Genomic DNA, 20,852 nt, shown 5'->3' on the forward strand with positions numbered 1-20,852 from the left:
AGCTGGTGCTTTTCACCTTTAACCTTTCCGTGGAGAGGTGCCCAGAGGTCTTCTGGCAGGGTGGTGGTGGACTGTGCCCTGCTGGGGACCTGGCAAGACCGGCCGTCACCTGAGACGACACTTCTGGCCCATGTCCTACAGGTGCTTTTCACCCCGGCGACACAGGCTGCGCGGCAGGCAGCCTGCACCATCGTGGAAGCTCTGGCCACCATTCCCAGCCGCAAGCAGCAGGTCCTCGACCTCCTCACCAGGTACTGCTCACACTTATCAGTGCTTGGCCTTGTCCATGTTCCTGGGGGGGTCCGGAGGTCAGGGTGATGGAGGGCACAGCCGGGCTCCGTGCTGCGTGGAAAGCACAGAAAGAGGAAAGGTCTAGAAGCTGAGTGAGTGGTCATGTTGGGAGTGGTAGCAGAGCAGGGGCGCTGGCAGCTTGCGGCCGTTGAGGTCTGATGAGCATAGGAACGCTCAGCTCAGCCTGCGCCATCTCATTTCACCTTCATGGCGGCTGGGGCACTTGTCTGCTGAAGGCCGGATTCGAATCCAGGCGGTGGGGTTCCAAAGCCCATGCCGTCAGCCACTAAACCCTGTGGTACACTTGCCTTCTCCATGAGCCGCTCAAAACCAGTCTCGCTGCCCAGATAAGCGCTGTGCGTTTCGGTGCTGGTTGATCCAAAATGGGTATCACTGTATCACGCTCCTGTTGTGTGCGCCGGGTTGTCCCCACATGTGGGGAGGTCCCCAAGGGGGAAGTTTGGGGTTTACTCAGGTGCCCAGAAGGAAGGGGGAGCCCAAGACAGCAGATAACATGAACAGAGGGGGGCTGCTGGAGCCCCTGGAGCTGCGTTCTCATGGTGTCCTGTCTTTTCTCGGGGCAGCTACTTGGACGAGCTGAGCATAGCTGGCGAGTGTGCCGCCGAGTACTTGGCTCTCTACCAAAAGCTCATCACTTCGGCCCACTGGAAAGTCTATCTGGCAGCTCGGGGAGTCCTGCCCTATGTGGGCAACCTCATCACCAAGGTAGCTGCCACCGCCGGTTCCCCCCCCCCCAACTTGGGAGAGCCCTTCCCCGGTCCTGCTCTCATGACAGTCCCCTGATGTAAATTTTGTACTACTCTTCTTTGCGGAGAAGAAATATTTGTTGAAAAAAATTGATTTTTGTGGCTCTGTGTATCATAAGGAGGTAACAACTTGCTGGGGGCATTTCGGCCATTCCAAGTCTTTAAGCCCTCCCTTAACGTCATTGCCACTGCCTTCGGCTTCTTAGGAGTTCTGCAGAGGTTCAGCTCAAGGGGTCATTGGAACAGAATGGTGACTGCAGAACGTCTGGTTGATGTTGTGGGCTCCTGGACCACAGCTGGAGGGGGCCGATCTCATCAGCAGTGCTGTCACTAACTGCTTGTCGTCCCATGTAGGAAATCGCCCGCTTGCTGGCCCTGGAGGAGGCCACCCTGAGCACTGACCTGCAGCAGGGCTACGCCCTCAAAAGTCTCACAGGTAGACGTAGCCGCTGGGCCCTTCCCTTAGGTACCCTGGGTCTAGTTTGCTGGCTGACCTTGGTTCCTGGGGCGCGGAGGTTGACTGTTCTCTCTTGTGTTGACTGTACATACGTAAGCTCTGCATGTCCATCTCGGGTGGGCTTACATTTTTGAGCTCCTGTTCACCGTTGACTAGTTCACTTCCTTGAGCGCCCGCTCTGTGCTCAGAAGTTGGAGTTGCTCATAACCTTTGGAAGATGTGGACCTTCCTTGCCTTCGTTCTCATTCAGAGCCCTCGCAGCAGCTTTTTCTTGTCCCCACAGGGCTTCTTTCCTCCTTTGTCGAGGTGGAGTCCATCAAAAGACACTTTAAGAGTCGCTTGGTAGGTACTGTGCTGAATGGGTACCTGTGCTTGCGAAAGCTGGTGGTGCAGAGGACCAAGCTGATCGATGAGACCCAGGACATGCTGCTGGAGATGCTGGAGGACATGACCACAGGTAGTGCTGCCCAGCGGCCCGGACTGGGGGTGCCATTCCTGCTGGAGGCCGGTGGCAGGCGTTTTTCCACGTTTGAGGAGAGAGGGCAAGAAGCTCTGGTTCTTGGAGCTGTAAAATTCCAGATCTGGGCTCAGTCTGTTTAGACATTTTATTTATTTATTTTCTTATTTACTTATCTATTTATCTGTCTAACTAACACTTTATTTATTTGACGAGGGTGGGGGAGCGCGCACACAAGTAGGCAGAGCAGCAGGCAGAGGGAGAGGGAGAAGCAGGCTCTCCGCTGAGCAGGGAGCCCGATGCGGGGCTCGATCCCAGGACCCCAGGATCATGACCTGAGCCGAAGGTAGATGCTTAACCCAGTGAGCCACCCAGGCGTCCCCCATTTAGACATTTTATGTTAAGCTTATAGAACAGAAGGAAGTATGTGTCCTCAAATTGGTATCTTTCACTGGTTCTGGAAAATTCTCCGCCATCATTTCCTCAGTTGCCTTTGCCCCGATCTATCATCCTTGTAGAATCCACTCTCTCCTCCGTCTCTCTTTACCACTCCATCACGGGGCCCATCTCATCGTCTCTTTCTGCTGACTCCGGAGGGTTTCTTCAGTTCTTTCATTTAGTTCATTTTTTCTTCACTGTGTTAGCTCTTTAGTCTAACTGTTGAGTCCTTGTGGTTCTCTATAGGTTTTTCTTGTTTTTCACTCACACTTCCCATTTATCTTGTAGTTTGCAAGAATAGCAAATATTTCTGTGTCTGATAATTCTAAGGCTTGAAATATTTATCCATTTGATTCTGCTGTTTGTTATTCCAGCTCTTGCTTCTGGTGCCTTAAATCTTTTTGTATTTCGTGATTTTTGACTGTGAGCTCAGCACTCATGTTTCAAGGGTTTATCTGTGGAATTTTTTTTTTTTCAAAAAATTTATTTTTATTTTAGAGAGCGTGAGCCAGGGGGAGGGGCAGAGAGAGAGAGAGGCAGACTCCCTGCTGAGTGCCAAAGCCCGACATGGGGTTTGATCTCAAGGCTCTGAGATCACGACCTGAGCTGAAACCAAGAGTTGGATGCTTAACCGACTGAGCCACCCAGGTGCCCTCTGTGGAAATTCTTTAGAAGCCAAGCCAAATATGGGTTTCTCCAGTGAGGATTTGTGACTGCTTCTGCAAAGCATCTCTGGGCACTGCCATCATGGCGTGGTCTTGAAGGAAGTTCTGAGCTTCAGGTTTCTCAGACCTCTTAGGTAGTATGAATTTTGAGCCACAAACCCCTGTGAAGGGTAGCCTGTTAGGCTCCCTTCTCTCAAGGGAGATCTTTCCCCCTTCTCCTCAATGCCAGATTGTAAGGGAGGACAATTTTGTTTCAGTGACTTGCTTGGGGGAAAGGGAGAGTTATTTCTAGTTGACCCTTAGGACATGGTATAGCTCTTTTGGGGCATTAGACTTTTATGTGTGGGGGAGGGGTTCCCACTGGATTCTCTACCTTGGCAGACCTGGGGCTTTGCGTCTAGCTCTCAAATCCTGGCAGGTTGTGGAAACCAAAGCTCAGACACCATCTTCAGAGTTTTGCTAACCTCCATAGGTTCTGAATATCTCCTGGTTTTTGGTTTTTGATTCATCTCTGCTAGTGTGGCAGTTCACTGATAAATGTTATTCAGTATTTTACATTATTTTTAAGTGGTGAGGAGTGGGAGTAGATGAGGAAGTGTAGCCTGTCATATTGCCGGACATGGAGGCCCTTCTGATGTATTTCATCATGCCATGCTGAGCTGGTTTGGGTGGACCCTTTTTTATTTCTAAGATTTTATTTTATTTTAGATAGCATGAGCAGGGGGAGGAGCAGAAGGAGAGGGAGACAATTTCTAGCCGATTCTGCGCTGAGCCCAGAGCCTGTCATGGGGCTCGATCCCAGGACCCTGATATCATGACCTGAACTGAAACCAAGAGTCGGACGCTCAACCGACTGAGCCACCCAGGTGCCCCACAGTTGGACCCTTTTGAAGCATATTTCTTCCTTCTCGTATGACTTGAAATTGTCTCTCTGGCTTGTAGAGGGCAGTCCACTTAATCGTTTTAAGACTGAAGCTTAAAGCTATATATGACTTCTGTTTGATCCTCCTGGAATACAATTAGGATTATTGTTTGACATTTTGGAGTACCTGTTTTGCGCAAGAGGATGCGCGCTGAGTATAGTTCCTCTCCTTAAGGAGGTGATCATTTGGAGAGGAAGCAAGAGGTGTACACAGCTAACCATTGATGCACTGTGTTGACTTGGGTGCTGGGGCTTTCAAATGGAATGTGGTCTGAGCATCAAATCAATCAGCTTCAAGTTTCCAATTGAAATACTGATACTGCCACGTAGGGCATTTGCAAATTTACCAAGAGGGAAGAACCTGTTGGTGTTGTGCACGTAAAGTCTCATCAGGGTTTGTGTGTGTGAAGCTCTCTCCTAACTGACGTGGCCACTGATTTCTGGCAGGTACAGAATCGGAAACCAAGGCCTTCATGGCTGTGTGCATTGAGACAGCCAAGCGCTACAACCTGGATGACTACCGGACGCCCGTGTTCATCTTTGAGAGGCTCTGCAGCATCATTTATCCTGTAAGCGGTGCTTCTTCCTGTGCCTCCCAGGGTGTGTGCGTGTTCCAGTGTCCATGGAACAAAGTAGGATGGTCTAATCTGAAAGGCCTCTGCCGTCCCTCTGTGGTGTCTTTAATGCCATTCCTGCCTATGCGTCCCTCTTTCTGTCCTTTAGGAGGAGAATGAAGTCACTGAATTCTTTGTGACCCTGGAGAAGGACCCACAACAAGAAGACTTCTTACAGGGCAGGATGCCCGGGAACCCATATAGCAGCAATGAGCCAGGCATTGGGCCACTTATGAGGGACATAAAGAACAAGATTTGCCAGGACTGTGACTTGGTGGCCCTCCTGGAGGACGACAGTGGGATGGAGGTAACAAGCATAGGATGTTGCCACCATGGTTAGGAACTCGGGCTGGGGTCACATCCAGGTTCCTCCCTGCTCAGTAGCCAGTTAACCCTGGGCAGGTGGTTTGCTTCAGCTTCCTCCTCTATAAATGGGGCCAGTGGTTCCCACCGGTTAATTACCTGTAAAAGGGCTCTGCCCAATGCCTGGCATGTGGTAAGCAAATGGTTAGTGGCTATTGCTTGTCACGGAGTAGGAGTTTATTGTTCTTATTGCTCTGACAGAGACTTCTCAGGGATTCCAAGTTAAGTAAGCTCCTTAAAACTGGCACAGTGGCCCCTGTGCAGATTTCTGGCCCTGTATCTGGTACCTTGTGGCAGACGACCTCCAGGGTCTGGCCTTGTCATCTAGGGGTGGAAAGCCTGTTGGGGGAAATAGAGAAAATGGTTTTTCTGGCAGAGCCTGAGAGGGTAGGAGAAGGTCCTCACCAGCAGTTTCTAACATGGGGTCCGTGGTTTGGGTTAAGGGTGTTTGTAGCCTCTGAAATTGTGTCCCAGATTCTGTGTGTTGTGCACACACGTGCAGTTTTTAGAGACGGGGAGGCAGTGGGCCCAGAATGCAAAAATGATGAGTTATAAACCACTGCTATGAAGTGCCCTTTGATCTTGAAATGTCCTTGCCTTATAATTATTTGCAATAACAGCCTCATTTCATCTGCTTTTCAGCTTCTAGTGAACAATAAGATCATTAGTTTGGATCTTCCTGTGGCCGAGGTTTACAAGAAGGTCTGGTGTACCACGAATGAGGTATGTGCTTGTTTTCTTGCTTGGAGGTGGGGTTTTACTTTTCTGACTTAGGCGGACTTGTACCAGGAGGAGCCGTTGTTAATCGTCACTACCCAGTTGGTAACCGCGCTTGCGCAGCCCGGCTTCCCTGTTTGTGGTTGTAGAGCAAGCCAGTCGTCTTGTCCTCCTTTTGAGGCATCTGACCAGAGGTAGAAGAACTTCAGGGGAGGATGAGCATTTCTGGCTGTTTGCAGCCAGGCCAGGCAGTGTCAGAGGAAGCATGTGATGGGGGATGCTTGCTGTCTCGTGCTCTTTATACACAGGCACCTCTTGACTGAGATGAGCTCTCTGCTTTTAGGGGCTTGCTCACTTAGAACATTTTCCACTGGTGGTGTCAAGGAGCAAGCATGGTTCCTGTGTGACTAGCTGGGGAATTGAGATGCAAACAAGCAGTTGTTCTTGATGGGGGGGGAGAGGGAAGTGAAAGAAACATGGCGCTCTGGTCGTTTGGCCCCCTCAGTACTGTTTGACCTCTCCTAAGGGTCTCAGATATTCTGCTTCCCCTCTCCCTCCTCTTTCCCTCCTCTCGTTCCCCTTTTCCTTCCTTTCCTCCTCATTTCTTTCCCTTCCTTCCCTTTTCTTTGCATCCCTTTTTGGGGAATTTTTAGTCAGTGAGTCAAACAAGTAACTGAAGAACGGTGAGCCAGTGTGCCCTTGAAGCATGGTAAACTTTTCTGATTTAGTCCCACATATTTCTGGAGAGTTTAAGACACTAAATTGGTAGTGTCTGCTAGTATGTTTTGGCCTTCAGTCTGTCACATATTTTTGCTTGTCTCCTTCTGTTCTCCCGCTATGCTGGGAACCCTGGTCAGTGGGTACTGTCAGTGGCAGAGGTCCACACAGAAGATTGCCCCATCCAGTGATCTTGTCATTGACCCTTGAGCATCAAAACAGAATGGCACACAAAAAATAAAGACCAAGCTTGTATGGTTGTCCTTAGAAATGGTGGTACAGAACCCAAAGAGCATCCATGGGCAGCTCCCCTTTTGTACCACGAGGCAAGGAAAAAGTTGAGGGTCACCGCCTTTCACATTAGCACTCAGTCCACTGAGGGGTTCTTCTGGCAAAGTCCAGAGTTTGTGGTACCTTTTTGTCAGGGCCTTCATCAACTTGCCTTTTTACTCCACTCCTCTTTTCCCCTGATAAACAGCCTGTCTCCTTAGCTGCTGACTAGAGCTTGTTCTGTTTTCTTTTTTAAGATTTTATTTATTTGAGAGAGAGAGTGAGAGCAAGGGAGAGAGCGCACGAGCAGGGGGAGGGGCAGAGGGAGACAGAGAATCTCAACCAGACTCCACACAGAGCACAGAGCCTGACACGGGACTCGGTCTCACGACCCTGAGACCATGACTGGAGTTGAAATTAAGAGTCAGATGTTTAACTGATTAGCCACCTGGGCGCCCTGAGCCTATTCTGTTTTCTGTGTCTGTTTCTGCCCTTGTTCTTCAGCCGTTCTTTCTTTAAGTTCCCACTGGGCTCCGATAGCTGGGAATATACTTCTGTAAGCGGCCTTTCTGACAGGTTCTCTCCCAGGAGGGTTTCCTCTCCTGAAGCTGGGCCTGGGCTTAGAGGCAGTCAACTTGAATTAATGTGATATCTGCTCTTCAACCTTATTTCATACAGGGTGACCTCAGACCCCTGTTTCTTAATTCCAGAATAAGATAAATGTAGATGGGAGAGTGCTTAACTTAGTACCCGGTGTATAGTGACCTGTCACCATCCTCCAGTCTAGTAAAGTTTGCAGAAGACTTCTTTCTAATCATTCCATCAAGTTAGAGGTTTTAACTTGAGTAATTTTGGAAGAACCCTTTCCTTGTTATGTGATTATGTGAAGACCTCAGGATTGGATTATGCTCTTGCTTTTGATTCCTGAGTCTTGAATCAAAGCTCTTTGATCTGATTGATCTTGCTTGTCCTGATTCTTTGGGAAGTGGTCCCCGTTGGTTAGAATTTGTGCTCCTGTAGGAGGCACAGGCTTGGGATTAGACTGTGCTTATCATTGGATAACTCTGAAAAAGCTGTTTAACCTCTAGTGTAAGAGGATGATGTGAAGTGCTCCATTAGGGTAGAACTTAGCACAGAGTTAAACACTCAATACTTAATAGCGATTATCGTTGTTACATATAGTTGTAATGAAATTAAATGAGAATGTGTTTATAAAATGGTTCACACCCACTCTTGGCCCACAGTAGACACTGCATAAAATTAGCTGCCTTTCCCCTACGTGAGTCGCAGTGTGCTTGGATTCTAGATGTTGTGGTTAAGATCTTGGAGAGAAATAGAAGAACGAGGCCAGGTGTTGAGTCCTTTGCATTTTCTGGGCCTGTTTACAAGCACCTTTGTCTACCTGCCTCTGCTCAGGGAGAGCCCATGAGGATTGTTTACCGCATGCGTGGGCTGTTGGGCGATGCCACCGAGGAGTTTATCGAGTCCCTGGACTCCACCACAGGTAGGCCCTCCCCACAGACACTGCTGCGCATCGGGTGGGGGGTCTGGGGCCAGTGAGTGGTTCACATCCTGGGATTTGGGGGCATTCTGAACATACACTCTCCTGTAGCTCTGATGGGAATTGACGGGAGATTACTTCTCCAACTGAGGAAAAGTACAGGCATCTATGGCCTGATTCCGACCCCTCAGGAGTTAAAGCAACAACAACAACAACAACAAACTTGGGGAATAAAGTGCAGTTAGCAACAAACTTAAGTTCAGATTTATTTTTAGCTTAGGTTTTTGGGGGGTTTTTTTGCTTTGTTTTTTTTGTGGTGCTGGTGCTTGTATTTTTATATATTTGAATAAATAATTGTAATTGGCTTTAGTCTTGTAGTTTATTTATTCTTTTTTAAAAGGTTTTATTTATTTATCTTACAGAGAGACACACAGCGAGAGAGGGAACACAAGCAGGGGGAGTGGGAGAGGGAGAAGCAGGCCTCCCGCTGAGCGGGGAGCTCAGAACCCTGGGATCATGACCTGAGCCACCCAGGCGCCCCCAGTCTCATAATTTAATATCCAGTATTGATCCCTTCTATTGTTATGCTTTTCTTGGAGATAAGAAAGAGGAAACTAGTGATCAGCCCGGAAAAGGATTATCTGTTTTATTTCCATCCTTCCCTTCCCTGCCATTTCTGTGTGGCTTCCTGCCTCCCTCAGATGAAGAAGAAGATGAAGAGGAAGTGTATAAGATGGCTGGTGTGATGGCCCAGTGTGGGGGCCTGGAGTGCATGCTCAACAGACTGGCTGGGATCAGAGATTTCAAGCAGGGACGCCACCTTCTCACCGTGAGTTGGGGGCAACAAGGAGGGAGCAGCCCTCTGCTTTGAGAGCGGCCCCTGTGGAGAGAAGCTTGTGGCCACTGTGCCATGTAACCCTAAGAGGGCGGCATGGTGCCACAGGCCAGGGCAAGGCAGCCCTGGGCCTAGCAGCCTCCCGAGCCCTCTGTCCCCTAGGGTGCCCCCCGTTTGTTGGCCCTCTCCCCACCAGAGCCAGTGCACTGGCAGCCTTCGGCTGCGTCTCTTCAGTCACCTGTTTGGAGCCAGTGCCTGCCTGTCTTTCCCCGCAGAACTGCACTTGAGTCCATTATTACTGCTGTTGCTTTTTAAACTGATTTTCTAGGTAGTTCTTTTATTTCTTTGGTAGGATCTTGTTTGGGTCTTCATCTATCTCCTAAGGAGTAGAGGATCCCAAAGGCACCATAAATATTACACTGTTATTTCCAGCTTCAGAGGATATGAGAACGTGTATCATTGTAATCGTGTTCTAAATGACCTATGTGAAGAATTAAGGGAAAAAAAGCGTTAAAAGAATTACAATCTGAAAAATGTAAAAAGAACAAAACAAACCCATATCTCGATAAAGGAAAAGTGTTACTGGAAAAATAACTAACTAACTAACTGACCTACATGGTTCTGAGTTCCCACAGGCCATGAGCATTGGAATCTTTCTGTTTACTATTAGAGTCTGAGTTAGTACTGGAATTTCCCTGGGACAACAGAGTGTCACCTGTTCCACTAGGAATTGGTGTCATTGCCACAGTTTTAGAGATGGTAGAGATATGCCAAGCCCACGTAGGCTATTGCCAGAGAACATTGCTATTTAAAATGCCAGTCTGGCCTGAGATCCTTCCCACCTTACCATGTCCCCTCAAGAAACACTTTTTCTTTCTGTTCCCTGCACTTCGGGAAGAGTACCTACTGATTGTACATGACCCCTCTCAGACATTTCTTTCTTGCTTGTCCCCACGTTTTATACTCTTAAGATGGCCTCTTGGGTTTTGACCGACTTTTCTTGGCAGGTGCTCCTGAAATTGTTCAGTTACTGTGTGAAGGTGAAAGTCAACCGACAGCAGCTGGTCAAGCTGGAAATGAACACCTTGAATGTCATGCTGGGGACCCTAAACCTGGTAAGGAGTATGGACTGCAGACGGTAGAGTGAGCCTCAGAAGTCGTGGGTAGGGGGAGGGGCATCTCAGCTCTGGGCTCAGATGAAATGGGTTTGTGGCCTTTTCAAACCCTTTATCTCTGTCTGGCTCACTGGCCCCAAGGCATGGATCATTTAAATTGTCTCTTTTCCTGCTGGCTCACCTCTGTGCTACTGCCGGGACATGCAAGAGCTTTCCTGGCCCCTTTCCTGAATTCAGATCAGAGATAAGAAGAAGTTAGTCTGTGAAACAGTCCAGACTGCACAGTGTTGGAGAAGTAATGCCAGTGTCGTCAGAGCGACCAAGATAGAGATCTGGAACAGCACAATTTCATTGTCTGCAGAAGTCCACACACTTGTCTCTCCACACACACACACACATGCACACACGCACACACACGCATGTCTCTGGCATTAAGGCCATGAAGGACATTGGTGAGGAACAGATCCCATCAGCAGTGAGTGGTTGTCTTTTTCCCAGAGTAACTGGGTCTCCTCCTACAGGCCCTGGTGGCTGAGCAAGAAAGCAAGGACAGTGGTGGTGCAGCTGTGGCTGAGCAGGTGCTTAGCATCATGGAGATCATTCTGGATGAATCCAACGCGGAGCCCCTGAATGAGGACAAGGTGCGTGGGGCCAGTCTGTCCATCTGCAGATGGACAATACTGTGTCTTGTTGCCAGCAGCAGTCCTGTTTATGTGTCCAGATGTGTCCACCAAGAATGATTGAACATGCTTTGGTCATAGAAATGACAAAGCTCAGCTAATGGTGACATGATGGCATTGAAGCCTGAAGTCTGTGGATTTGGAGGAAACGAAGCTGCTGAGGATATTCTTTCACTCACAAGCTGCTCATTAATGGAACGCTGGCATGTTCCGGCTGATAGGCAGGGCCTTAGCCCAGCCCCTCATTGTCCACTTGAGGAAACTCCAAGCCCAGAGAAGTAAAGGGAGCCAGCCGTTCAGTGTTCCGTAGTCGGCTGCTGGCAGAATCAGGCCGAGAACCTGGGTCTCCAACTCCCTGGTTCAGTTTCTCTCCACTGATTGCACCCTTGCCTCCTCCTGTCCCTGTTGGTACTCAGTGTTTTGGCTAGAGGTGTGACCAAGTGAGTATCAGGCAGCCTGCATTCTCTTCGGGGAGGGGAGATTGTGTTAACATTTTTAACTACCTGACACTGAACAGAGCCACACAGAAACTTAGAAACTAGTATCAAGTGGAACTCAAACTGTTCATTATTCCCCAGGAAGTGCTGAGACAGTTTTTCTAGGGCTGCTTCTGATGGAAGTGGGTGACATCTGGGGTTCAGATATGGCTGACCAAAGTCCTGACACTGTTACTGAGTCTTCTGTCCTCTTTTCTACTGCAGGGCAACCTCCTCCTGACGGGTGACAAAGATCAGCTTGTGATGCTTTTGGACCAGATTAACAGCACCTTTGTTCGCTCCAACCCTAGCGTGCTCCAGGGCCTGCTGCGCATCATCCCGTACCTTTCCTTTGGCGAGGTGGAGAAAATGCAGATCTTGGTGGAGCGGTTCAAGCCATACTGTAACTTTGACAAGTATGTGCTTGGATTTCAGATGGCTACATGAGGGTCCTCACCAATACTCTTGAGCTAGTTCTGTGAGGCTTACGGGAAGAATCACAATTTCTGTTAAATTTTCGTGTATGTGTCTGGCCTTTAAGAGGTTCGTTGTAAGTGGGGAGTCACTCTATGCTGTGTTACATTGGCTTGGCAGAGGGAGTGAAGGGGCTGGTGAGATGGGACAGGGGCATGACAAGATGGAGAGAGTCAAGTGTGCAAAGCATGAAAACGTGAGAGAATGTTGGGAGTTTGGGTGATGTAGCAGGTAAGGAGGAATGGCAGGAACCAGATCAGCAGGCTCCTCGTGTCATGCCAAGAAGTCTAGACTTGATCCTGTAGACTGTTGAAGATCGTTAACCGAGAGAACAACGTGATGCACGTGTGTCCCCTCCTTCACACCCTGGGGCTCTGCTCTCTGCTGCAGGTATGATGAAGACCACAGCGGCGATGATAAGGTCTTCCTGGACTGCTTCTGTAAGATTGCAGCCGGCATCAAGAACAGCAGCAATGGGCATCAGCTAAAGGATCTGATTCTCCAGAAGGGAATCACCCAGAGTGCCCTGGACTATATGAAAAAGCACATTCCCAGCGCCAAGAAGTAAGAAACAGCTCTGTCGGTGCGGCTGCTTTTCTTCCCTCTTCTGGTTCCTTTTCTCCTTCATTGCTGTGGCCTAAAGCTTCACATAGTCCCCTTTGGCCCTCCTTAGGGTCTCCCTCCCCTTCCAGAAACTATCAAGGTGACGACTCAGCCACCGCAGAGCCCTTTGGGGCTGGGAAAAGGAGGCAGCTTGTTGGTTTCTGTTCAGAATACTCATTTCTGTCTGGCTGCCTAGCTGAGCTAGGTGATGCTTTGTGATTCTTGATGGCCCTCTTGAAGGGTCACGTTTAAACAAGCCAGAATAGAATCAGCAGCTGGTTTCTAGGTAGGCTTTGCTCCTCTGGCCTGCTAATCAGCTTCTTTTCCTTTGCAGTCTGGATGCTGACATCTGGAAAAAGTTCTTATCTCGCCCAGCCCTGCCATTTATCTTGAGGCTTCTTCGGGGGCTGGCCATCCAGCACCCCGCCACCCAGGTGAGTGAGTAGCCAGCATGCCTATGGACCTTATTCTGGAAGCAGGACATGTATGGTGAAGGAACCACATGCTCTAGTCTGCTGTGGCTGAAGGAAGAGAACCAGCTTGATTAGCCTCAGGATGTGACTTCCCCTAGCATGTAAGACCCCTAGAGTAGAGGAGACTCTCAGAGGTCATCTGGTTCAGCTCTGTGTGGAGAGGAGTAAGCTATAGTGACTGACTTCCTCCCTCGCCTCATTCTTACATGGGGCTTTATTATCTTTTGGGTCATCTGAGCAGCAATTGAACTAAAGGTATGGTGGCCAGAGTGTAAAACAATTTTGATTTCTGGCTGTCATCATTGGGGTCATTTGGGACATTAATAGTACCATCACCACCATTTCTTGCTCTGCTTCAGGCAGCTGGAAACTGTTCTCAGAGAGACCCACCATTCATTCCATTCTGCTGCTCATCCCTGAGCTGGAGTATCTGGTACCCCTCACAAATTCTCACTGGCCCAGACAGGTGGCCAGGCTGGTTTTTCTAAATTAAACTTTTCACTTTGAGATAATTGTAGGTTAACCTGTAAGGTTAAGGAGAAATCTCATATGCCCGTTTCTCAATTGTAACATCATACGAAACCACATACAGCATCGCAGTTGGGGTATTGACACTGATACAGTCAGGATTCAGGACAGTTTCGTCGTCAGAGATCCCCCTGTTCCCTTTTATACTCTTATGCACCCTGGCACTAACCCTGGCAACCCCTGATCTGCTCTCTGCGGCTATAAGCTTGTCACTTCAAGAATGTTATATGTGGCATCAGAGAGCAGGTAGCCTTTCGGGGTTGGCTTTTTTCACTCAGCATCATTTTCTGGGGACTCATCCAGGTTGTGTGTATTGGTAGTCTGTTCCTTTTTATTGCTCACTAGTGTTGCATAGTGTGGGTTCCACAGGCTACCTCACCATTCTCCCGTTAACACCTGGATTGTTTCCAGTTTTTGGATGTTACAAACGAAACGGCCATAAACATTCACGTGCAGTTGTTTTGTGTATGTGTAGAAATCTTCATTTCCCTGGGGTAAATGCCTAGGCATGGAGTTGCTGGGTTATACAGTAGTGGCGGATTTAGTTTTATTAGAAACTGCAAAGCTGGTTTCTAGAGTGAGTGGCTGCCCCATTTTAATTCTCACCAGCAGTGCGTTGAGTGAGCTACTGTCCCTGCATCCTTATCAGCATTTGGTGGCATCTAGCCACTTTGATAGGTGATGGTGATGTATTTATTTATTAATTTTTAAAAAGATTTTATTTATTTGACAAAGCGAGAGAGAGAGCACAAGCAGGGGGAGTGGGAGAGGGAGAAGCAGGCTTTCCGCTGAGCAGTGAGCCCGATGCGGGGCTCGATCCCAGGATCCTGGGACCATGACCTGAGCCGAAGGCAGACGCTTAACAACTGAGCCACCCAGGCGCTCCCTCACTGCGATTTTAATTTGTATTTCCCTAGCGGTTAATGGTGCTGTACACCTTCCACGTACTTTCCATCTGTGTGTCTTCTTCAGTGACCTTCCTGTGCATATCTTTTGCCCATTTTCTAATTGGATTTTTTTTTTTTAATGTTGAGTTTTGAGAGTCCTCAGGGCTGGTTTTTTTTCTGTGTATGGTGTTATGCATCGAATGTAATCCCACGTGCTCTTTTGGTGATCGGTTCTGATAGCTCATTCCAAAAGTAGGGTAGGGTAGCTTGGCTGTAGGATTCTTGTGTCTCTCTTGTTTTAAACTTTTGTTCAGTTCAGTGGGGGTAGTCATAATTAGCATACCTTTGTGGAGATAATTTTTCTTACACGGGAGTCTTCACGTATAGTAGTTTCTGTGTTCTTGTAACATTTGTTTTATATGTGGGTGAATCCAGGAGTGGGGCTGTGATATGGCCAAGCCTGGGTCAGCTGATGTCCAGGCTTCTTTGTGGTTACTAAGTCAGATTACGTTCTTTAGATTAAGACTTTGTTTAGTTAGGAGCTCGGCATTCACACTTGTGACCATTTACTTCCTAGCAACACATTTTTAGCACTTACTGTGTACCTGAGCTGTGCTAGGCTGAGGCGACATTGGAGACCAGGGTGGTCACAGCCTGTGATTCTCGGAGCTCACTCTCTGGTGGAAGATATAGCCACGTACCTGGTAATAAGTGTAGTGTGAAGGTGATAAGTGCAGTGTGAAAGGGCCAAAGGAAGGAGGATGCTTTAGAAGAAGGTATGGCACCTGCTAAGACTCAGGAACCAAAGGATGCTAGAAGCACTCGGGGGTTGGGAGCAGTTGCATGGGGATTGGTGGGGGTGGGGGGGAGGTGGGGCGAGAGCTGACCCTGATCCAGGGCACATTCTCCAAAGAGAGGAGTATGCATTTTCTCCCGAGGGCCATGACCCGGGCCATGAACTGGAAGGAGGGGAGATGACAGATCGTAGAGATGGTTGTTTGCCTCTTATCATAATCTAGTAAGAGGTGAAGGCAGCTAAGCTAGCATGTGAGGTGGACAGTGGTCTGGGAGGCAGAATGAATGGGATTTGGAGATTGGTTGCACATGAGGGGTGAAGAAACTGGATGAGTCAAGAACTCTGTTCAGTTTTGGGTTGGGCGACAGGAGAGTGGTGGTGCCCTTGAAGGAAACGTAGGGGGTTTGAAGCAAGGTGCAGGAGGGCTCGTTCTGTCAGACTGTTGACATGTGTCTGCTTGCCCAGTTAGAGTGTAAGCTTTAGGAGGGTCGGGTCTTTGTCCCCCTAGCACCTAAAGCATGGCTTCCTGCAGATGTGTGTGCGCACACGCACGCAGCTACCACCCAGCGTGAGGAGGTCGGCGTACCTGCGCAGTAGTTCTGTAGATAGTTGCACTGTGGGCTCAGCATTTAGGATCAGGAGATGTGAGATGACCTATAGTTTTGCTGAGGTGCAGCTTGGAAGTGTACCTGCTATGAGGGTAGGTGTATGAGCTGGTGAGTGATATTAGTTGAGTGCTGAGCTTTCACGTTACAAGTTGGTTCTGTTGTTTGCCATTTATTGTCAAATACGTACAGTAGTAATTAGCATTAATACACTTGTGCCAGGGGGTGGGGGGATTTTGGTGGTACAGTGCTCCTTCTCCACTCACCTGGAGAGCATTGTCGGACCTGCCCTGCCTTCCATGTTCTGTTCTCCCACACGTGTTGACAACATGGTGCTGTCATGCAGTGACTGCCAACCTTCTCAAGCACAGGGGTTTCTGGGTGATACCTATTTTTTTTTTTAAGATTTTATTTATTTATTTGGGGGGGGTGTGACAAGCCAGAGGAGAGGCAGAGAGAGAGAGAGGGAGAAGCAGACTCCCTATTGAGCAGGGAGCCCAATGCAGGGCTCGATCCCAGGACCCCAGGATCATGACCTGAGCCAAAGGTGACGCTTAACTGACCAAGCCACCCAGGCATCCCCATTCTTCCCCTTTTATAGATGGGTGCTGGAGCCAAAGAGCAGAGTGACTGGTCAAAGGTCAGTGACAGAGTCAAGCCCTCCTCCATTTGTTGAACTTTTTGAAACACACATTCAAAGGATTTGATTGAAACTGAACAGATGACATGAGATTGAGTACAGTCTGTTGAGTTTTCTGAACCTATAAGCTCCTGGATAGAATGTTTGTTCGCCTGACTGGAAACATGTATGTCTCTGGTCTGTCCTTGGTAGGTTCTGATCGGAACAGACTCCATCACAAACCTACATAAACTGGAGCAGGTATCCAGCGATGAGGGCATTGGGACCCTGGCAGAGAACCTGCTGGAGGCATTGCGGGAGCACCCTGATGTAAACAAGAAGATCGATGCTGCCCGCAGGGAGACCCGTGCTGAGAAGAAGCGCATGGCCATGGCAATGAGGCAGAAGGCTCTGGGCACCCTGGGCATGACGGTAAAGCCACTGTCCGGGAGTCTCCACGTTCTTTTCTATGCTGTTGAGGAGGAGATAGCTGTGCTTCGGGACAGGGCTGGTTTGGGGTTGGTGGGGGTGAAGGCTGGCGAGGAGGAGGAGGAGAGAACTAGGTGTGCCAGGCACTGTGCCAGGAGCTTTACCTTCTGTGATCTTCCTGACAACCCTCAGAGCTGGGACTATGGTCCCACTATGCAGATGGGACTCAGAGGCTAAAAAACTTAACAGATTCACGGAAACAGTAAAGATGGGGATGATAATGATAACCCTTCCTCATGGAGGATTTACTATTTGCCAGGCACTATGTTTAGGCACCTTGCTCATAAGATTTTATTTAAGCCCTCATGTGATTCTGTGAGGGTGATACTATATACTCATTTTCTGGTTGAAGTAATAGAGGCTGAGAAGCAAGGGAAACAGGCCAAGGTGCATGATGAATAAGAGGTGGACAAGAGTTTGAACCCACATCTGTTGGACGTGATGGTCTGCTCTTACTGCCCCATGTTGCAAGAAGCAGTAGTCCCACGAATGTCTTCTGCAGAGCACAGGCTTGGGTGTCAGCAGTTTAGAACTCCCATGCAAACCGTAAAGTGAATCCTAATGCAACAGCCCTTGGCAGCTAAGACTGGGAAGTGCTGGCACAAAGAAAGGGGGCTTTTCTGATGGTGCGTGGCAGCCTGCAGGAAGAGAATAGCAGAAGAATCTCGGTCTTTACCCTCATTGGAAGCCACCTAAAGAGGTTTCCTTTCCATGCATCCTCCCTCTAGTGTCTGTGGATGGGCAGCCCTGTTTCCAAGCATCCCCAAGCTAGGGTGGGGGGGGGGGTGGGTGGAACTCACCTTCCAACATACCACTTGGGTTCCCCTGCAGACAAACGAAAAGGGCCAGGTCGTGACCAAGACAGCGCTCCTGAAGCAGATGGAGGAGCTGATTGAGGAGCCGGGCCTCACCTGCTGCATCTGCAGGGAAGGGTACAAGTTCCAGGTAGAGTGCTTGGCCTGGGCAAGCCTGGCCGCTTGCGCCAGTGGTGGCCTTCTCCTGCCGGCCTTCCTCATTCTTAGGTGGGCCGGTGTCGAGGGGTGTGTCAGGGCCAGCTGTCATCTCTAAAGGGAGGGGAAGGCAGACTGCTCTGAACATTAGTTTTCACCACCACCACCACCACCCCCATCACCATCACTATCATCATCACCATCATCACCATCCTTGACATCACCATCACTGGATTCCTTCTATATACTAGTCCCAGTACCCAGAGCTTTCTGTAATTTTGTTTCTAAAGCTACAGGACCCCAAATTATGGATGGGAAAACAAGGGTCACATGGCAGAGCCAGAATTTTAGCCCAGGCTTCTCTGACTCCAGACCTGGGGCTTTTAAAAATACACCATGCTGCTTCTAACCAGGATACCTGGGGGAAGGTCAGGACCTCTACCAAACTAGATTTATGACTGAAAGGAGCAGAGCAGCGAGTGACCCGTTTGTTCCCCTGAAGGCCTACAAGGCGTCCTCTCCACTTCCAGCTTGAATGCCCTGCTTAGCATCCACACTGCTGAAGGGCCACAAGCCTTGTAAGTCCTACTATGGCACTGGCTCCTGGGAGCAGCCTGATAAGTTTTGTAAAGCAAGTGACTTACCCAGAAGACACTTTATTCTTCCTTTTCAGATAAGTAAAGCAGCAAAAAGAAAAGAGTGACAGTGTAGGCTTCCATTTCTGCTTTCCCATCTGCACAGCATCTGCTTTATTTTGGTTGCTCCCCACGTTCCTCATTTCCCTGGGGCTGTGCCCAGCCAAGTGCTTAACCAAGAGATGGAGGTGCTGATCCACCACCCCCTGTCTGAGTGCATTCCTTCCCGGGAGGGGAGGCCCGCGGGTCCGCTCTCCTCTGCTTCGCCTCTTCCCAAAGCCTGCCTTGAGGTTCACCTCACCTTCTCCTTTTCTGGTGTCTTTGCAGCCCACAAAAGTCCTGGGCATTTATACCTTCACCAAGCGGGTAGCCTTGGAAGAGATGGAGAACAAGCCCCGGAAACAGCAGGGCTATAGCACTGTATCCCACTTCAACATCGTGCACTATGATTGCCACCTAGCTGCTGTCAGGTAGGCCTGGGCTCTTCCATAGGCTGCTCCCTCAGGTGCAAGTCCAGGCCTGTGTCACTTCAGAGGAGGGGGCAGCTTGCCCAGGACCCTGTACTGGGAGGGGGTAGATGCCGACTGTGAGGGTTTCGTCTCAGGAGGAGGGTGTCCTGCCTTAAACCCAAGAGCCACTCGTGTCATATGACTAGGAAAATCCACTTGGCTTTTGGCCTAAGGCTGGAGAAAGCAACCTTGCTTCCCTGAAGCAGCGAAGCTGGCATTTACCATATTGTAATAGAGAGGGCTAAATCTCTCTGGAGTCAGGTGCATGGGCTGACGTCTTTCCTTAGTATTAGCAAACCCTTCTCCACCCCCATTCGTCCAGGTGCCCGGTTGCCAAATCAGTTCCAACGGTCACTTGTCCCTGCTCTCGTCCCAATCCAGGCTGGCTCGTGGCCGGGAAGAGTGGGAAAGTGCTGCCCTTCAGAACGCCAACACTAAGTGCAATGGGCTCCTTCCAGTCTGGGGGCCCCATGTCCCTGAATCAGCTTTTGCCACCTGCTTGGCAAGGTGAGTGTTGAATGGTGTGCAGGGCAGAAAAGGGGGGATTGCCAGGAGAAGGGGGGATGTCAGTGGTCAGCTTGGTCTAGAGGCCTGTCACTGTCCTTGGGAACCCTGGTCTCTGCGTGCTGTCAGGGAAGCTGCATCTGGAAGAGGGAGGAATTCGGCTGCGAGAAACCAGCACCCTCAGTGTCTGGTGCATCATGTGGAACTTCTGGTTATTCGCTCCCTCTTCTCCCTTGTTGATCTCAGAGCATAAGACACAGGACGCTGTGTCCTCAAAATCAACATTTCCCAGATTTCTCTTCTGCAGTGTGTTGCCTCAGGTTTAAATAACACAAATAGCTCAGTGGCATGGGGAATATCAGGCTCCTTTCAAGCATCCCTCGTCCTCAAATCCAGAGTAGAGTTGCTAAAGCTTTGATGAGGTCCCCACTCTTACCGGCGCTTTGGGGAGTGGTGCCCCACGCCGTGTCCTATTAGAAGGCTCAGGGATGGGACACCTGGGTGGCTCAGTCAGTTAAGCGTCTGCCTTCGGCTCAGGTCATGATCCCAGGGTCCTGGGATCGAGTCCTACATCAGGCTCCCTGCTCAGCGGGGAGCCTGCTTCTCCCTCTGCCTGCCACTCCCCCTGCTTGTGTGCTTCTCCCTCCCTCTTTCTTTCTGACAAATAAATAAATAAAATCTTAAAAAAAAAAGGCTCAGGGATGGAAAGGTACCTGGCAGTAATAATGATGGACAATGTACTGAGATGCTTACCATGTGCTGTTACTACACACTCTGTGGATGAAGAAGTTAAGGCACAGAGAGGTCGAGTAAATTACCTGAGGTCGCACAGTCAGGCAGAGCCCAGACTAATGGTGGCATATACTGATGTAGAAAAATACCTTTCATTTGGAGGTTGAAGAAAAGATTCTTATGGATAGATCACTTTGTTAGAATGAATACCTTCCACATTTTTTCTTCCAAGATGTGCTTCTGGATTTGGCCATGATACATTCTATGACATTTGTTTATCAGGAAGTGGGCCCCCCAAAACTGGCAAGTTCTCCTCAGAGCTTGGAGAGCATCTCGTTCCATCCCAGCAGAAATGGAAATGCTCCCTGTTCCCATCTTCCTGCAGGCGCCCATGGCCGTCCTCAGCTCAGCCCTGCATTCCTCTGTCTGCCTGTGGGGCCTTTGCCGCCATCGGGCCATGCCAGCCGAGGGGGCTCTGCCTTCCAAGCCGGCTGTCCCTAGGGAACTTGTTTTGCTCACGGCCTTTGTTCTCCTGCTCCCCAGGCACAACACTTACCTCCAGGAATGTACGGGCCAGCGGGAGCCCACGTACCAGCTCAACATCCACGACATGAAGCTGCTCTTCCTGCGCTTTGCCATGGAGCAGTCATTCAGCGCTGACACTGGCGGGGGCGGCCGGGAGAGCAACATCCACCTGATCCCGTACATCATTCACACTGTGCTTTATGTCCTGAACACGTCAGTATCTCAGCCCCGCTGGGCA

At 49.5% G+C, this 20,852-nt stretch overlaps 1 protein-coding gene across 3 annotated transcripts in view; it reads left to right on the forward strand.

Annotated features, from left to right (window-relative positions):
• The window catches only part of UBR4 (ubiquitin protein ligase E3 component n-recognin 4), a 130,792-nt gene that overhangs the window by 99,040 nt on the left and 10,900 nt on the right, over positions 1-20,852 (forward strand). For all 3 annotated transcript variants that reach the window (XM_028108295.2, XM_028108297.2, XM_028108296.2), the window contains exons 84-102: positions 142-251; positions 876-1,017; positions 1,413-1,494; positions 1,799-1,972; positions 4,445-4,566; positions 4,721-4,918; positions 5,617-5,697; positions 8,095-8,182; positions 8,881-9,008; positions 10,022-10,129; positions 10,651-10,770; positions 11,511-11,701; positions 12,150-12,323; positions 12,697-12,796; positions 16,484-16,702; positions 17,591-17,704; positions 18,672-18,814; positions 19,235-19,360; positions 20,633-20,827. In XM_028108295.2, the coding sequence (XP_027964096.1) occupies positions 142-251; positions 876-1,017; positions 1,413-1,494; positions 1,799-1,972; positions 4,445-4,566; positions 4,721-4,918; positions 5,617-5,697; positions 8,095-8,182; positions 8,881-9,008; positions 10,022-10,129; positions 10,651-10,770; positions 11,511-11,701; positions 12,150-12,323; positions 12,697-12,796; positions 16,484-16,702; positions 17,591-17,704; positions 18,672-18,814; positions 19,235-19,360; positions 20,633-20,827 (2,615 nt within the window). The remainder of the gene's footprint in view (positions 1-141; positions 252-875; positions 1,018-1,412; positions 1,495-1,798; positions 1,973-4,444; positions 4,567-4,720; positions 4,919-5,616; positions 5,698-8,094; positions 8,183-8,880; positions 9,009-10,021; positions 10,130-10,650; positions 10,771-11,510; positions 11,702-12,149; positions 12,324-12,696; positions 12,797-16,483; positions 16,703-17,590; positions 17,705-18,671; positions 18,815-19,234; positions 19,361-20,632; positions 20,828-20,852) is intronic.

The sequence above is a fragment of the Eumetopias jubatus genome, unplaced genomic scaffold (genome assembly GCF_037043125.1).
Source record: "Eumetopias jubatus isolate StellerSeaLion01/CBP00866 unplaced genomic scaffold, mEumJub1_p1.0 scaffold_4, whole genome shotgun sequence".
Taxonomy (NCBI): domain Eukaryota; kingdom Metazoa; phylum Chordata; class Mammalia; order Carnivora; family Otariidae; genus Eumetopias; species Eumetopias jubatus.